Consider the following 17,593-nt stretch of genomic DNA (forward strand, 5'->3'; position numbering starts at 1 on the left):
CAGGGCCAAAACCCAAGCAGAACAAATTGTAGAACATCCCAAACGATAACCTTGTAACAGCCAGTTCTACGAGGAAGCTGACAGCAGCCCCGAGTACGATCTACAAAGAGCCCCAGACTTACAAATAAGAACTGTTCAGGGAAGAACAATAGTGCTGAGAACCAGAATGAGCAAAGGACAGTATTGTAACACTCTATCATATTACACAAACTTCAATTTGTTGTCAACATGGATTATACTACAGAGAAATTTTTGTGTGACCGTGTTAAACAGTGCAGACATGGTAGGGCAGGTTCTTTTCATAAATGCCTCAAACAGGGACAAACTAGATGCTGCCTTAAATGTAGAGCTGCTGTTTAGACGTGTTGACACATCTCTAGCACCCCCTTCTGCACTATCTAATAGAATGCACACACACACACACCCAGTCCCGGTGCTGTGCCAATGTTCTGTTTTGCTCCCCATGCCATTAAAAAACAACGTAGTGATGAGGAAATTGCTATGGGTGGGGCAGAATGAAACAAAGAGCAGCTGTAACATCCTAGCATAGATCCAAATACGCAAAGTATATTCACATCCCTGTATCTAAGGTAAAGCATAGAAAGAGGTTTGTCAGAATTCTGTCAAGGAAAAAGATTGATGAAGGTTGCTTACTTTGACCGGAGAAGGCAAAATGGAGTGCTGTGCCTCGGTCGGCTGTCCCACATCTTCAGGAAGGGTTGGCATGATGGAAGGTGAAGGACACGTTGGATTGCAATGTGGACTAAAGAGACCATGCGCTGATGGGAATGTCTGTTTCAAGTTAACCTCTGAAGATAAGCACTGTGGGGTCTTGTGATCCCAAGACTACAGTAGATGCCAAAAATACAAATCAAATCCATTTAAAGGCCAGGCTGTTAACACTGGGATCACTTTATAATAACAAGCAGCAATAAAGTTTAAAGCAACAACTTATGTTTCTCCTTGTGTTTTATTAACTAGGCCTTTCAAGGTCTAATGTAACACAGTAAGAATATTAAGAGGAACTTTTTCAACATTCCTTGAATTATTGCACAGAAGGTTTCCTTGGCGGGCTTCAGGGTGCTCCCTTTTTCAATTAAGTTAGACCTCTACGTTAGCTCTCCATGAAAGCCTTATGAAAAGAAAAGAAACCATTGCAATGTGCTACACTGCAACCACAGCATTTGAGAATGACATTTTCCCTTAACTAATATGTATTTTGCATGGATATAGCTTTGCGCACACAAAGCATTTCACATACATATATTTCAGTGGTGAGCTCTGTCCTCACTCAGGTGCCGCTCTGGGAGGCATTCCTGGGCAGAAGGCAACTTGCCGTTGGTAACCGAAAGCCATGGGAGGGGGAGGAGGCGGGCCCAGAGAGCCTAATGGCTGCCAGAAAGCCCACGTTGCCTCCCTCCATCTGAATAACTTGCCGCCACCTCACACTGGCGAAACCACGGGGTTTGGTGGCAGAATGGCATCAACTCAGCACTGTGAAGGCAGCCCATAGTATGGCAAGCCAGCAGACCAAGAGAAGGAGATTAGCCAATGATGTTTTTCAAGAACCCCAGAAGGGAGAAGAGGGCAGCAGTGGGGAGGTGGTGACTAGGGGGGATTTCCTATCTCCTCCTGGTAGACAGGAATCAGTGGAGGAAATCTGATGCTTGTGTGTGCTTGGGATGCAATACAATAGCTAAGCAATAAAAAAGTGAAGTCAGGTATGTGGGATTGTCAGATGAACAGGCATTTCAAACTAAAGCCTTCTCCACAGCCACAAGTTCTCTTTAGGAACAGTTTATGAAACCGTTTTCATGCTGTATAGGTGATTTGTGTGTTTTTTAAAAATGGGACTTTCCCAATCCCCTTTCCAATGCACTCGATAGTTTTGTTTTTGAGAAACTTGCAATGTTTTGTGGTTTCTATGGTCAATTTAAGAACTTCCTGACACAGAGCCTGGGATCTCATCTCTGTGTCACAGAGCCTGGGATCTCATTTTTTTCCCACTGAAATCAATGCAGAAGTCATGCCTATAAATGATCCTCAGGACATTAAATTGTTCTACTTGCATCTAAGTGCCATTAGCACCCATGCCCAAATAGCTACAGTACCCAGAATTGTCTTTTTTATGCTGTACTACAAAATAAAACCTTTAACTGTTCCTCAGCCTTGTGTACTTCTGGTGTTCTCTCTCCATTGCTTGTTATATAAAATATTTTCATGGATAATATTCCATGGAAATATATACTCTTATGCATTAGGTCCTGAGATTATAGAAGTGGATTATAGAAATGGAGAAACTGTTCCCCAGTAACCAAAGCACTACTGTTTGCTCACAGTGCTTTTTCTCCACACTTTCCAGTATGCATGGCATCCATCTATTGCAGCCTTCCCTAGTTGGACTACAGCTTCCATTATTCCTAGCTGTATAAAAATAGATTCCCTAGACATTGTAGAAATTGTAAAATAAAATACAATAACATTCAAAATACAACCACCATCAATATCACAGGAACTAGAACATACTAAAAATTTTACAAATATAAATACACCAACATCATCTTTGACCTTTCAAAGGTCTGGCAGAATAAAAAACAGGTACCAAAAGGGCATTGTGCAAACAACCTATCATTTTGGGGGGCAAGTGGGGGGGGCATTGCCATGGCGTTCCCCTCCCTTGCAGCCACCCCCTGAATTTCAGATTGAGGGGACACCTGGAAGGGGGCTTCTGTAGAGGACATAAACACATGGGTAGATATATATGGGAGGAGATATTCCACCAGGCCCAAAGTCATCTAGAACTTTACAGGTCAAAAACAGCACTTTGAACTGGGCCCATAAACAAATTGGAAGTCAGTGGAGGCGAAAAACGACTGGCATAATACGCTCATAACATTTGGTTCCAGTTAGAACTACCCCTGCCATCTTAAGCGCTAGCTGAAGTCTCCAGGCCGTGTGCAAAAGGCAGTCCCATAAATAATGCATTATAGTAATCCAAGAGGGAGATTACCAGGGTATGGATGATTGAATCCAAGTTATCCACTTCCCGATAAGGAGCTCCATCAGATGAGTGTTTTTTTGCACACTTGTTACTGGGCACTCATGGATTTTCATGGCTCCCTCTCGTGACATCGTCTGCCTCCCGCACGCCTCCCGCCCCTTCTAGCCTTCTTTGTACGACAAAAAAACACCCCAGTAAGTCCAACATATTTTTTGAGATGGAACTTGCTGCTATCCCTTGCTGTGTGCAGGAGAAGCAGCATGATCAAAACAGGCCACTAAATGGGCCACCTGCACATTGTTTACTTCCTCTTTCGAAAGAAGTAATGAGGAACAAATGTATGGGTGGAGAAGCGACGGTAAGGAAATGCGATTCCCCCCCCCATGTGATGACGCTCAAGGTCATAGCTGGGATAACAATGCAAGTTGGTAAAAGGCACTCAGTGCTCATAGGCCTCCAAAGACAGTAATACATCCAAGAATGCCCGCAAGGCACCAACCTAGTTCTTTAGGGGATAGTGCAACCCCCTTCAGAACAGGTTGAATTCCACTCATCTGGACTGAAGAACCATCTACCAACATAAATGCTGTCTTGTTTGCATTGAGCTTCAGTTTGTTATCCCTCATCTAGTCCATTGCCATGGCCAGGCACTGGCCTAGTTCCCCCACAGCCACACCCAGTTCTGAAGAGGAGAAATAAAGCTGCATGTCATTAGCATATGGATAATGACAACACACTTGGTTTCACGTCAATGTTCATGAGCATGGGGGATAAAATAGAACTCTGCAGGACCCCAACATGAAAATGCTGCTGGATCGAGCAGAAATCCCCAGCACCATCCTCTGAGAATGGCCATCCAGGTATGAACAGAACCACTGTGATGCAGTCGTGCCCTCACCCAACTCAGAGAGTCCCTCCAGAAGATATCATGATTGATGATACCGGAAGCCATTGAGAGATTAAAGAGAATCAACAGGGCTGTACATTCCCAGGGCCAGCCCTCTCATAAGGTGGGGTGAATCCCCTGCCTCAGGTGGCAGGGCGGAAGCAGCAGCAAATTGCTCACTCCCCCCAGTCCCGCCAGGAGCACTTGCTCACTCCCCCCAGTCCCGCCAGGAGCACTTGCTCATTCCCCCCAGTCCCGCCAGGAGCACGTGCAGCCCAGTAATTAACACTGGGCTGAGGTGGTATAAACCAAGGAAGAAACCCCATGGAATCACCTGGGCATGAAATCCAAGGCCTGACGCATCCCCCCTTTGGCAGAACAGATTTTAAAACTAAGCATTTTATAAGCTGTAGAAATTGGTTCCCTATTATGCATGTTGCAAATTAATTTAAAAAAAGAAAACAAAAAGAAAACCCTCGACCTCTCCCTACATGTTGCTATTCTAATTTTATTCAATAGACTATAAATAGGTTCTGTTTAGATTTTGCATGTTTCAGAATTTCATTGCTTAAAATAGAGCGGCAGAGGATTAATCCTCACCCCAAGTCTCAAATCTCAGTTGCTAGATGCAAGGCAGTTTCTTGTATCACTGAGCAGTTTAGAAAATATAATATCCAGGAAGTGATGTTCTGGGAGTTCTATTCCATAAAAGGAAAAAGTATTTAGAAATGCTTGGCTTTCAAAACTGTTCCCTTCTTACAGCTCATCTGACCACAGCAGGGAAAGCTGAATACAAATAATCAGTAAACTTACTCTCTGACTCACGGCTGAATACTTTGCCAAATGAAGGTGCTTTACTCCATCTTCAGTGCTAGCCGGACTGTTGTCCTCAAGGGTTCTGTTTAACCATAGCAAGCATAAAAAAGGAAAACACATAAATATCTTGGCACTTTCATACTCTCTTTGGGCATGACATGCAGCTCTCAGGGGTAGCCCTGAAACAGTATTCCCCTAGTGAAGACTATAAAACTTAAAACCTACTGTTTAAAGCATTTCCAACTGTTCATCCAAGGACCAGTTACATACATGTTGCTAAAACTGTTTTCAAGTTATAGTGGGGAGGGTAAGGAGTACTTAGATCTTGTCTTTCATATTGATCCCCAATGCTACTGGGACTGGAAAGAGGGAGGACTTCATCTAAGCTGAGTGAACTTCGATTTCATGGCTTCAGCTTCCTATGTAATTCGAATTATTTCTCAACCCTTTATTTTGGTGTGCCCTCCCCACTCCCCAACCAACCATAAGAAGATAAGAACCACATTGGATTAGATAAAGGTCCATCTAGTACAGCATTCTGTTCACACAGGGGCCAAGCAGCCTGTGGGAAACCCACAAGGAAGACATGAGTGCAATAGCATCCTCCCACCCAAGCTCCCCAGCAACTGCTGCACAAAGACATGCTGTCTGTAATGCTGGAGGTAGCATATAATCATCAGGACTAGTAGCGATTGACAGCCTTCTCCTCCATGAATTTTAAAGCCACCCATCACTAGATGCTGTGGTAGTGAGTTCCATAATTTAACTATGCACTATATGAAGAACTACTTCCTTTTATCTATCGTGAATCTCCCACCAATCAACTTCACGGGATGACCCTGGGTTCTAGCATTGTAAGATAGGGAGAAAAATGTCTCCTATCCACTTTCTCCACACCATGCATAATTCTGGAGTTGTTTTGAGGGACACATGGGTAGCTGCTGGGTGGGAGAAGGGAAATCCATTCTACTAGTGGCTGACCAGTGTCACTGCTGTTAGAGCAGTGCGACGGTGGAATCAGCTACCTAGGGAGGTTGTGGGCTCTCCCACACTAGAGGCCTTCAAGAGGCAGCTGGACAACCATCTGTCAGGGATGCTTTAGGGTGGATTCCTGCATTGAGCAGGGGGTTGGACTCGATGGCCTTGTAGGCCCCTTCCAACTCTGCTATTCTATGATTCTATGATTCTATGAACTCCAACTCAATGGATTTCAATAAAATAAAAACTTTCAATCCAATTTCAAAAATTTACTAAAAATAGTTTATCAAGTTTATAAATTATAAGGGATACACCAATTAAACTATTCTTATGTCAAAACAATTTAGTCTCTCTTCTGAGATCTCCGGGTTTTTTTATGATCAAGACATTTAAAGTATGTATGTGTGTGAGGTCCAATTTTCTTTTAATGAAAACATGATCCAATGATTTTAAATTAGCTCTAAAAAGATTTGAGGCTTGTTTTGGACATGAAATAGTCAACACTATATGACTGAGCATTCCATGAATGACTCAAATGTCCAAACTGAAGGATTTCTTGCTTTATTGATGTCTTTCTGCAATATGAAAGATCTGGTAGAGATTAAACTTCTAATAATATCAGTTATCTCTCCCCCCCCCACTTTTTTGGGGGGGCTGAGAAGTTGCCAAATGATGTTACAGCCATTTAAGAAAATTGATTGTTTGCTAGGACAGATTACATCGTTATTTTAATGACCACATTTCTTGAGATGTTGGGATGGGGGAGAACAGAAGACAACAAGGAAATGAAGAGCTTTTCTACAGAAGGCTGTTAATCCGCTGTATCTACTTTTGGTTTTGTCCAAGAATTGAGATCCAAGCACTACACGAAGAGCGTCTTCCACAAAACTGAAGTCTGCCCAGCATAGGAGTCACTGATTAGGCTTACAATTCTGGGTTTTGCTTTGGCGCAACACTTCAATACCTGGCTGAAGACTTTCAAACTGCTCAGCAATATCCTTGTTATCTCTGAGAAAGCAAAACCGTTACTGGAAATCTGCCACTTAAATACACAGGATGTACCATAATAATAATAAAATGAATTATGACAAAGAGGTCTGGTGTGGTCTGAGTCTTTGTTCAAAGCTTCCAAAGGATGTAAATATTATTCCTCTGTGAAGAACTTGATGAACCATGGTCAAATCCAACATCATGAGAGCAGCCTTCCCTCTAGAGATTGGGGGCGGGGGGATGTGAGGCTGCAACGTGGGGTGGGGGGTGGGGAGAATCACTCCCCACCATCCACTGCTCTTCCGTCAGCAGGAGGGTTCATTGGATACCACCCAATAGTAAAAAATAAAAAAATAAAATTGGCATCATAAAGTCAGGAAATCTGAAAACACTTGTTTGGCTTGCCTTCAAAGTTATGGAGATACTGATAATTTATGTCAAAATTTAACAAAAATGTTATCTATCTAAAAAGATATATTATTATACCAATGGTTTCCACTTTGGTCCTCAATTCCAAAATGAGTTATATAATTCCAGGTCCTAATGAATTAAACTAGATATTCAATGTAATTTAATTGGTTTTCCATGGATTCCTTCCCAAAAACTTCCCATGGAGTTCCTCTATTGGAGAAACTTTGCAAGTACTATTTAAACAACAGATCCATATTTAATGAAGTGTATAGATAAGCCCGTAGTAAGGACATGAAAACAAAATTAAAGATGGCTTATTTGTGACATCTAATGTAGGCTTTGGTATTAAGTCACAGCAGATTACAAACACATGGAAGGGATACATTACTTAGCACTCTTTGTGGCACAGGTAATGTGTAGCAGGTGTCTAGATCAACCACATAACCACCTATCATAGAGCACTTGCGGTAGGAATTGATTCAGTACTTGAACAAGAAACAAATATTTTCTAGGGGTACTCATTAGGGCAAATCCCATGCTGGGAAAGTGAGATGATAAAGAAGTACCTTTGAGGAAAGAAATCTGCACTGTGTACAATAAAGGTAGAACTGTGTACATATGTTTCACTACAACTAGATAGTGAGGGTTTTTTTTTAAAAAAAACCCTATCATTTATGTTGAACAAATCCAGAGCACCCAATTCCACACAACTCATAACATGTGAAGTACTCTATACAATAAGGATAAATTTAAAATAGTTCACAGGGCCGCAATTACACTGAAAGTCTTAAAGCAGTATATTATAACTGTGGAGACTAAATATCCCAACATGAAATAAAGAATACCAATCTCTTTATAGAATGGTAGTATGTTAGTACCAAGCAGAAGTAGAGTGGACAACAGAAAAAGACCAAAACATGAAGACTATAAGTGCTGAGCAATTAACCACTGCTCCGTATTGTTATTTAAGATGCTGCTTTAAGAAAACACAGCCTTGGAAAACAATTTCAGATATAAAGCCTTCATATCTCCCAGTTTTATGATAATAATAGTAACAACAACAATGGATACTTTGGTTAGCAAATGGAGTAAGTATTCAGTTCCTTTGTACAACCAACTCTTAATGTTGTCCTGCCATCCTCCTATATTCAACAACCCCCAAACACCTCAAAAAGCTGAACAGAGCATTTCAGGTCCATATAAACTTTACATTATAAAGTATTTCCATCTTCGCTTTATTTGTTCTGAGGCATATGCTATATCTTAAATTCATTGCCTGCTAATGAAGGTATTTCATTTGCACTAAAGTCTGCTCTCAGTTGATAGCTCCTACTAACAGTCAACATTTTAAACCTGTTATTGGACTGACCCATTAAAGTTTACAACCCTCTCTTTGTGAATTAAAAAATGTTTGCAGCAGTAAACAACTTGCTTTTACATTGGCTTAGCTTTGTTTGAAAAGTGATCATATATTTCTCCTGGATACCTCGTCAAGAATGCACTTTGTTTCACCTGTTTAGACTGATTAGAAGAATTGGACGCAAGCAAAAATCTGAATCATTTTTGGAAGTCCCCGTCCAATGGAGTGTGGAAGGACATCTTTGCCAACTATGTCAACCATGCACTCAGGTACATGCCAATGCCTGGGTTCCAGGTCTCTCTAATTCAGAACACTAATCAAGATCTTGTCCTGGTAGGTTTACAGAAAGTTATAATTTTACAAAACTGTAAACAACTCAGGTTGCTTTTGGTGAGAAAAAACTTCTCTATTTTTACTCCAATTAGTCAATGCAAAGTTCCCCCAAAGTATGTCCTTTTTTAGAAGCAAATAGGATTCTTTCCCTTTCAGTCATCCATCAATCTAACCTTTCCTTTTCTGTTCCGTGTGCCTTCAGATGACTTGCCACTGTTTCTTAAGTTTAGCACACTCCTTGGATGCTGAGAAGGCCTTCAATAAAATTCATTGGAAGTTTATGCTTGTTGCATTCAGTAATTTTGGTGTTCCGGTGGAATTTTTGAAATGGGTAAGAATATTACATTCGACCCCAAGAGCAAGAGTTATGACCAACAGCTAGTTGTCAGCTTTTTCCTGCTTGGGTAAGGTTTTAGACAAGGATGTCCACTTTCCCCTTTGATATTTGATCTATGTTTGGAACCTCTTGCTTGTACAATTAGACAGAACAGTAGTATTCATGGGTTTGTGCATGCTGACTTAGAATTTTAAATTATTCTTTATGCTGATTGTCTTTTATTGTTTAGTTCTAAATTCCAGGCATCTATTCCTGCTTTGGTGAAATTGATTAACACTTTTGGTGAGCTGCCTGGTCATTCCATAAATTGGTCAAAGTATGAATTGATGCTGAGTGGAGATAGTGTACTTCTAGTGTGTTGTCTATTGGGCAATTTTGATGGTGCCCTGATTTTATTACCTATCTAGGAATACTTATTCCCAGAGATATATCTTAATTGATTAAAATAAATTTTAATAAGCTGTTTAATGAGATTGTGCAAGACATAGATAGAGGGGCATAGTTAAAGTTGAGTCTGTGAGGTAAATTCAACACAGTAAAGATGAATATTATACCTCAAATTATGTATGTCATGGGTGGGATTCCTTTGCTTATACCTGTCAAATTTTTATATTTGTTGGAGATGTAATGCACCTGATGCTTCTTTAATCCATGTGTTCTGGCAATGCCCAATATTTGCCCCCTTTGGGGACCAAGTCATAATAAGGATAAACTTTGTATTGAAACAGTCTTTAATATAGAATTATGTACATGCCCTCCTAAACTATCTTGGAAGTTAATGCAGAGTCAGCTCAAATGGACTTAGCTGATATTATTATTATTATTATTATTATTATTATTATTATTATTATTATTATTTAGCTAATAATATCAGCTAAAAGACTGATATTATTATGTTGGAAGGATAAATATTCACCTCCTATAATACAATGGACTGAGAACTTAAAAACACAATCAACATTTGAATGGGTGTTATATAGACTCCCTTTGCGAGTGGATATTTGGATGGCTATTTGGCATGCTGTTCTTGAAACCTATGCATAAGTCCCCCCTCCCACTTTTTTTTCTTTTTTTGAAGAATGGTGTATCTGATGGGGGGAGACAACATTGCTATGCATGTAATGTTTGCTCTTTTATCTGTTTTCTTCACGGTTTGTTTTCTGTTCTGTTTTGTCAAATCCTCAACAGAAAAGCAAAAGCAAAAAAAGAAAAAATGAGATGCTTTCACATTCAACTGTTATATAACTTGTTAAAGGTCCATCAGATATTACAAACAGAGAAGGAGAAGGCTGAAGAGTTTCCTCAAGTCCATTATGCACGATTTCAGCTTTTGTTCCACCCACTACAACAGCAATAGCATCAGAGATATATAGGATGATGAAGACTTCTTCCATCCATCTCCCACCATCCTGCCTACCACTGAGGCCTTTGCTATAGGCGCAGTCCAGTTACCTCAAAGTGACCATATACTGCCTCTTTCCCTTCCTCCTGAACCTGTTTCATGTTCTATTTGTGGGGAAATTTTAGAAACACAGTGGCCCCTGCTCTATAATCTTTCAGAAGATGGCAGAGGGATACTGTTCACTCATAGTATCCCTGTCAGTACTAGCTGGACTGTCCACTTTTATGGGAGGTGGGCAGGTTTTGTCCCAAATGTGATGTCTCCAATGGTACTACTGTTCTCTATAAGGAATGAGTAGCAGCCGTACATTTACGTGGCAGAAAGTGGGTACATCTGATGGTACTACTGTAGCAGCAGCTAAATTTGTTCCCTGCTCTTGATGACCACAAAAGAATCCAGAATTTGTTTATTAGCCACTTCCTTCTCCCTAACATTACAAAAATAATAATGCCATGGTGGTTGAGACACTCTAAAATATCTAAGAGTTCCTATACTAAGGACCAAGCTGTCAGCAAACCAGTGAAAAGTAACATTTTTGCTGTATTTTGCAATTTCTGCTGAAACGTCACCATCTTTGGGATAAATCATGTTAAACACATTGATTGAAGTGCTAAAAACCCTCGTTTGTTCTTAAGTCATAAAAATATTATTTTTCCTGTGGCTAACGTTATGAATTTAATTTGACATTTCGGGTGTGTCTTTACGTCTAACTGCAATTTTGCATAGTCAACCCATTGCCTTAAAATATAAAATAAAAACAAAGTGGCTGTCCTGTAAAATTAACAGCTGACCAGAGGTATAACACATTTCCCTTTCAGGAGAGGTCACTAGTATGTAAACGATCCTCCCATCACAGATGAGAGACCCCAGGCACCACTAAATTTGTCTTACCTGGCCAATTTATTGTGATAGTGGTATCTAAACATACATTCTATCCAACAGTGAACAACATTTGGCTCCATTATTAGTTACCATAGGAACCTATTATGGATTGCATGTGCTATTCCAAAATCAAGGAGATATTTTAGGAAAGGAACAGGAAACAAAGGGAGATATGATGTCTCTTTACATTTGTAATGCTAGTACACTTTCTGCTTCCCAGAAGTAGGTTTTTGTTGCTGCTGCTGCAATGTTTTATTTCAGCCTTGCTCCATTAACTGACCATTTCTTTTAAAATGCTGCCAAATAGGAATTTTCAACAAATTTAATAACCCTTTTAATGAAACATCTTCCTTTTGAGAAAACATGCATCGTTTTAGGAACAGCATCTCCTCATACAGTGTTTATTGAAAAAGGACTTTAAGTTTACAAGGTATTTTATTAAAACAATTCTCAAAAAACAAAATTAGATTCACTTTACCTTCTATAATTTTGCCCATGTTCTGTTTTATAGGCATGCCTTTTCTTGTTTAGGAGATTTTCATTGGAACCTTGTCCCTGGCCCAGGAAGAACAGATTAGGAAACGTCCGACATCTCTTTCGAGTCGAAATATGTTCTAAATTCAGTGCATCTATGATTAACGTACAATACTGGAAGATCAGAAACTAGGAGGCAACACTGTGTCTTATGTAATTTGCAAAAAAAGATTTTTGCTATAAACATTAAAGTTGCACTAACAAAAAATTCCATTACAGCATATTTTAAAAGTACAAGTTAAATCTAATCTGATGCAACCTGACATTTTGGGGAAACTGCAGCTTCAAGCATATAGAATAAGATGAGGAAGAGAAGGAAAATTATTTAAAGGAATAGCTAGTTCTGAAAACAAATTCATAAAATTATAGTTTTTGTTTTGTATATGCGAAGAATTTTGCCTGCCTTTTCCTTTGAAGACACTACAGGAGAAAGCAGGTTAAATGAGTGAAACCAGTTTTTATGCTAATTCTTCTTCAATATTCCGTGATTTCCCAAACTACTTTTTTGATGGGTTTTCTAGTTCTTGCAGTTTTCATGTGCTACAAACACATGTATGTTCTATCCTAGTGTAGGGGTGTGCACGGACCCCCCAATCCGCTTCGTGGCCCGATCTGGAAAATCCGGATCGGGCCCGATCCTCTTAACGCTGCTCCACCCGTCTCCCGCTCTGCGGAGCGAGATCCGGCTTCGCCGCCGTGACTACATGGTCGGCGGCGGCGCAAGATAAGCCACCCACCTCGCCCCCTTAACTTCCTCCATCGCAGGCTTCAATTGAGGCCCCAGTTGAAGCCAGAAGAGGCCTTGGCCTTCACTTCCAGCTTCAACCAGGGCCTCAATTGAAGCCCGCAACGGAGGAAGGTAAGCGTCCCTCCTCCCTACTCCCTTACCTGGCGCCAGTGCCGCCACAGCACGGATGGCAGCGCCGGCAGCGCCAGATGAGTCCCCCTCCCCCCCACTTACCTGCAGGCGAAGCTCCGGATTGAGGCGATCCTCTTCGCCTCGACCCGCAGCCCCCCCCGACTCTCTTCGCCTCCGCCTTTTCCGGAGGCGAATTAGGCCGCCTCGCTCCTGCTTCTCTGAACTGAAGAGAAGCGGAGCACATCCCTATCCTAGTGATATTGTAACTCTTTACTCGTAAGTGTAGTTTTAATGTTGTAGAATCTGTTTTGAAAGGTTTTCCCTCCCTTCTCCCCGCCATGACTTTCTCCCCTCTTCTACCTCCATCACACCAGGGGGAAACATGCTCCCTACCGTCACTTCTCCACCCGTGTTTTCATTCCTCAGTTACTGCCTCTTTCAAAAGGAAGTATGGGCTTCGTGCTCATTGTGTAAGTACACAACGAGCACGAGGCCCATTGAGTCCACCGCTCTAATGGCGCTGCATCTCCTGCACACAGCAGGCGAGAGCAGCAATTCCGTATTTAAAAATACATTGGACTTAATGAGGGGGGCGGGGTTTTGTCACAAAAGAAAGGCCAGAAGGGGTGGAAGGCGTGTGGGAGGCCGACGACATCATGTGAGGGACCTGAGAAAACTCCGTTGAGAACCCAGTAATGAGCGTGCAATAAAACACTTGTCGGATGGAGCTCTTTGTTCCGTGCTCTTTTCTCACACTGATTTAATGGGTTTTGCTGGCAGGAAAACAAACCAACCAACAAATGCCAACAACAGTACTGTGACATCCTCCCTGTCTTTCCCCTCCTCCTTCATGATTATTTTTTGGCAGTTATTTTTTGACTGCACACATATGGAGTTGTGTCACTGTGAATTACCACACAATTAATTTTTTAAATCTACACTGCTGCGCACTATGAGAGCTGCAGCCACGAGACTAAAAAAGAAAAGAAAAAAGGCAATGGCAACGGCAACGCGCCCTCCCATTTCTCCCACAATTGCAGCATTCCGCTGGAGTTTGTGTTATGCACTTGCATTGCAGCGACACACAAAAACACAAGTGGCTTTTCGAAATCGTCCAATGTGTCCCACAATTTGTACACTGTGTGTTTATATGTGGAACTCAAGTATGTTGTAAACATGGTGGATACTACGCTGTGTGCCCCTACTGCAAATATTGCATTTTGAAAAAATACCAACACAGCAGTGCATTGCACGTAAAAGGGGCTATAGGGTAGATATCCCCTCGGTATAAGAAAATTGATACATCGATCATATTTGAACCAAATCAAATTCCTAGAATGTATTTATTTTACCTTTTGCAAAGGGAGGTGTAGAGAAAGAAAAGTACAATATAGAAGGAAAGAAAGGGAGCTGCTGATACACATCTAGTTCTTGGTTTACAAAGTGACTTCCAATTTAGCTGTGTTGTTGGGATCTCAACTACTAAGATGCAAACCTTGGTTTCAGAAGGGAGTACAAAATCCCCAAGTCGGGTTGTGTCAACCTTTCCAAAAAGTCACTCAGCAAAATGAGTACACTCATTAAATACCACATTTAAAATCAAATGGCATTGTAGGATGAACTTCCAAATGCCTTTCAAGTCACGGGTATTCTTGCTATCAGGATACAAAGTAGAGTTTTAAAATGTTCTTACCAAAAAACCACACACCCACACACCAAAGTTCTTCCTCTTAAGAAAAGGCAAGGCATGTCCCTAAAATGCCACATTTTGAAGTCACAGAGACTTTTCCAACACAAAGTTTTATACGCAAGTCTCAGGAGACTCTTTATTGTAACTTTCCATGGTATTTATGGCAACATTCACATCCACTTTAAATGCTTTTAAAATTGGCACTAATGTGCTCTTTATTTCTTCTAAACTAGTGACCCCACATTACAAAACTATTGAGTTACTTGTCCTATTCTATTTTTCCTTTTATTGAAGGATTTTAATTACAAAGAATTGCAGTGGCTTTGAAAGTAAATTTAATCCATAGAGTTTTCAAAGCAGAAAAGACTTCACAAGTTTTCTAGAATTAGGCAGGATCTACACTACTGCTTTATAACAGTTTATAATAGTATTGATAACTGTTGGGCCCTTGACACATTCCATATACAGTTTTCAAACTGCTTTCAAAGTCTTATATCCTGCTCGGTGCAGATCTGGCCCTTGTTATACTGCCTGTAAAGGGGGGTAGGAGGCAACTGACAGGATACCAAAATTTCTCCCATTTCCACAGCGCTCACTAAAAACAAGTGTCTACTACGGCTGGTGTGCAGAAGCTCTTTCAGCCCGAGGGCCAAATTCCTAATCAGAGAAGCTCTCAGGGGCTGTATTCCTACTGCGAGTAATAAAGCCTTAGGAGAGGTATTGCAAACCTTTTAGAAGGAGAAAAAAACCCTGCACAAGAGCCAGGAAGCCACAAAAAATTCAGTCGTTGAGGGAAAGGGGTGGAGGCATCTGGGGAACCCCAGAGAGCTGGATTGTGACCCCAGGCAGGGTGGATTTGGCTCCTGGGCCTGAGGTTCTGCACCCTTGTTGGGGGTGTCTTCATGCTAACATGTTGGTGCCACATCCCTCAAAACCCCCGCGCTTTCCCTTCCCAGGGGAGGCGCTGGGTGATCCTGATGCCGAGGAGGGAGCATGAAGTTTCTGGGCGGCCACCTGAGGACCAGAGCTGCTCCGGCCCTCTTGCTGGTGAAAGGTGACCAATCGCATTCCACCAGGCACCTCCCGGCCAGAGTGAGGAGAGGGGCTGCCTTGATGCCGTCTTGAATGTCCCAGGGTAAGTCTCTGACTTTTTTTCTCCTCAGCTTCAGCAAAAAGCCCCGGTATGAGTGCGTGATTGCAACAGCATCGTATAATCAACACCGCACACCCACACCAGCTCTTTCCAAACATTTAGACAGCCCCCAAGTCTAAGGTCTGGTTCACATGACCATTTATTGCACAGTAGCTGCTGCTATCAATCCTGTAGATAGATAGTGTAAAATAGCTAAATATTAAGCTTTTTAAAAAAATTATAATGCACTTGCAGTTTCCAAATACAAGCGGGGGCAAGCATGCTTATGACTTGAAAACCACCAGCTAATCTGCTTCTGTGAATTGCCCTGGTTCTTAGTTTACAGCATCCACAGACTGCCGATCCTAAGCTTTACTGAGTACAAAGCATGTCCCCAGATTTATGGATCCTAGCACTACTAATTAAAAGGCATTCTGTAGCTACTTATCTTTCCCTCCTTAACATAATTCTTTGTGGTAAAAAGAAAAGATGGAAGAAGCAGTGAGGAAACAAGGGAAGGTAAGAAATGGAAGACAACATCATCTGAACACCCCCTAAATTTTCATGAATGAGGTAAGGTGATTGCACAACAAAAATGTGGTCTGGAAGTGCCCCGGGTTTGTCTGAACTTACAGGGGGAACAGACTCTAACACCCAAACTATGCCTTACACAAACTCAGGTCCCTGGCCTCAGTACTTAGCTTCTTAAGAAAGGGTGCCAGGTCAGGGTCGATCAAAGACAGAATCTGGGAGCTAAGCTTTGGCTCACAAAGCTCATAGCTTTAAGCCAAATGTAATGCCAGTCTCCTGTTCAGTTCAAAACATAAGGCTTACATTTTAACTAGCATTGAACTGAGCAGGTATCTAGCCTTTGATTTAAAATCATCATCATCATCATAAATTACAGACAGCTCTCCATAATTTCACTGAAAAAACAGACAAGTACTGTTGAGGCACTCAGGGGCAGCTTTTACATACTTAGTCACTTGATCCTTTGCTGCGTTTATTTATTTATTAATTTATTTATTACATTTTTATACCGCCCAATAGCCGAAACTCTCTGGGCGGTTCACATATATGGTATATGGTAAGTGTAGAAATTAAGTTGCTCATACCTATAAGGGATGTCTGAAGCTTGGAGTCATCACTGTCAAGGAGGCATGTTGCACTGGAGGTCAAGAAGGGAAAATAAATCGGCGACACAAGTGTTGAGCTGAACCAAGCTGCACCGTCCTATTTTATATTTTTTAAAAAAAGGCAAAGGCCTGTTAGAATGAAGTTAAGTTTTACTCAACTACCAACTCATATAAACTAAACCCCCAGATCCATCCTAACACAGAACCATCTCAGCTTAAACAATTTTCTTAACTTTTTCTGTGCCAAGCATCACCTTTACACATGATCATCAATTCCAGAATGGTAACCCACAATTTTCTTCAGTGAGTGTCGGGTCCATCCTCCAGCCGTTTTGAACATTCAACCCTCGTCTAGGCCAAGTTAGGTTTACTACGGGAAATTCAAACCCAAACCCTATAGTTGAATCATGGGAAGAACAACCCACAGTTGACCTAACTACTAATTGTAGCTTAACTGTGGATTGTTTAACCTACGATTCAACTTTGATGTCCAGATTCAAAATGGCAGTGGAATGTGCCTGGCACACAAATATTCAAAATGTCCATTTAATGTGCCTGGCATACCATGTGGCAAATCTTGGTTTAATTAATCCACGATTTGCTAGCATTACGTGTGAACGGGATCTTAGTTTGTTGCAATAAAGAGTCTTGTGGCATCTTAGAGGCTCACAGTTTTATTGTAGCATAAGCTTTTCTAAAGTAGAGCTCACTTTTTCTGGTGCATGAAGTATTGCCATACATGGTGATGGGGACACCATGTGTATTCCCTCTGTTCCCTTTGAGTTAAGCTGCAATCTTCACAGTAACTCAAGTGGCAGATAGACTTTTGCAGCAACAACATATTTT

General features: G+C 41.3%; 1 protein-coding gene across 1 annotated transcript in view; it reads right to left on the reverse strand.

Moving 5' to 3' along the window:
• Nucleotides 1-16,832, reverse strand: part of IRAG1 (inositol 1,4,5-triphosphate receptor associated 1) — a 61,829-nt gene extending 44,997 nt beyond the window's left edge. The window contains exons 1-4 of the mRNA XM_063117282.1: nucleotides 16,727-16,832; nucleotides 11,875-12,025; nucleotides 4,701-4,785; nucleotides 655-846 (exon numbers count right to left, since the gene is read on the reverse strand). Of these exons, the coding sequence (XP_062973352.1) occupies nucleotides 655-726 (72 nt within the window). The 5' untranslated portion in view covers nucleotides 727-846; nucleotides 4,701-4,785; nucleotides 11,875-12,025; nucleotides 16,727-16,832. The remainder of the gene's footprint in view (nucleotides 1-654; nucleotides 847-4,700; nucleotides 4,786-11,874; nucleotides 12,026-16,726) is intronic.
• Nucleotides 16,833-17,593: the final 761 nt, after the last annotated feature.

Source organism: Elgaria multicarinata, chromosome 2 (assembly GCF_023053635.1).
Source record: "Elgaria multicarinata webbii isolate HBS135686 ecotype San Diego chromosome 2, rElgMul1.1.pri, whole genome shotgun sequence".
NCBI classification, from domain to species: domain Eukaryota; kingdom Metazoa; phylum Chordata; class Lepidosauria; order Squamata; family Anguidae; genus Elgaria; species Elgaria multicarinata.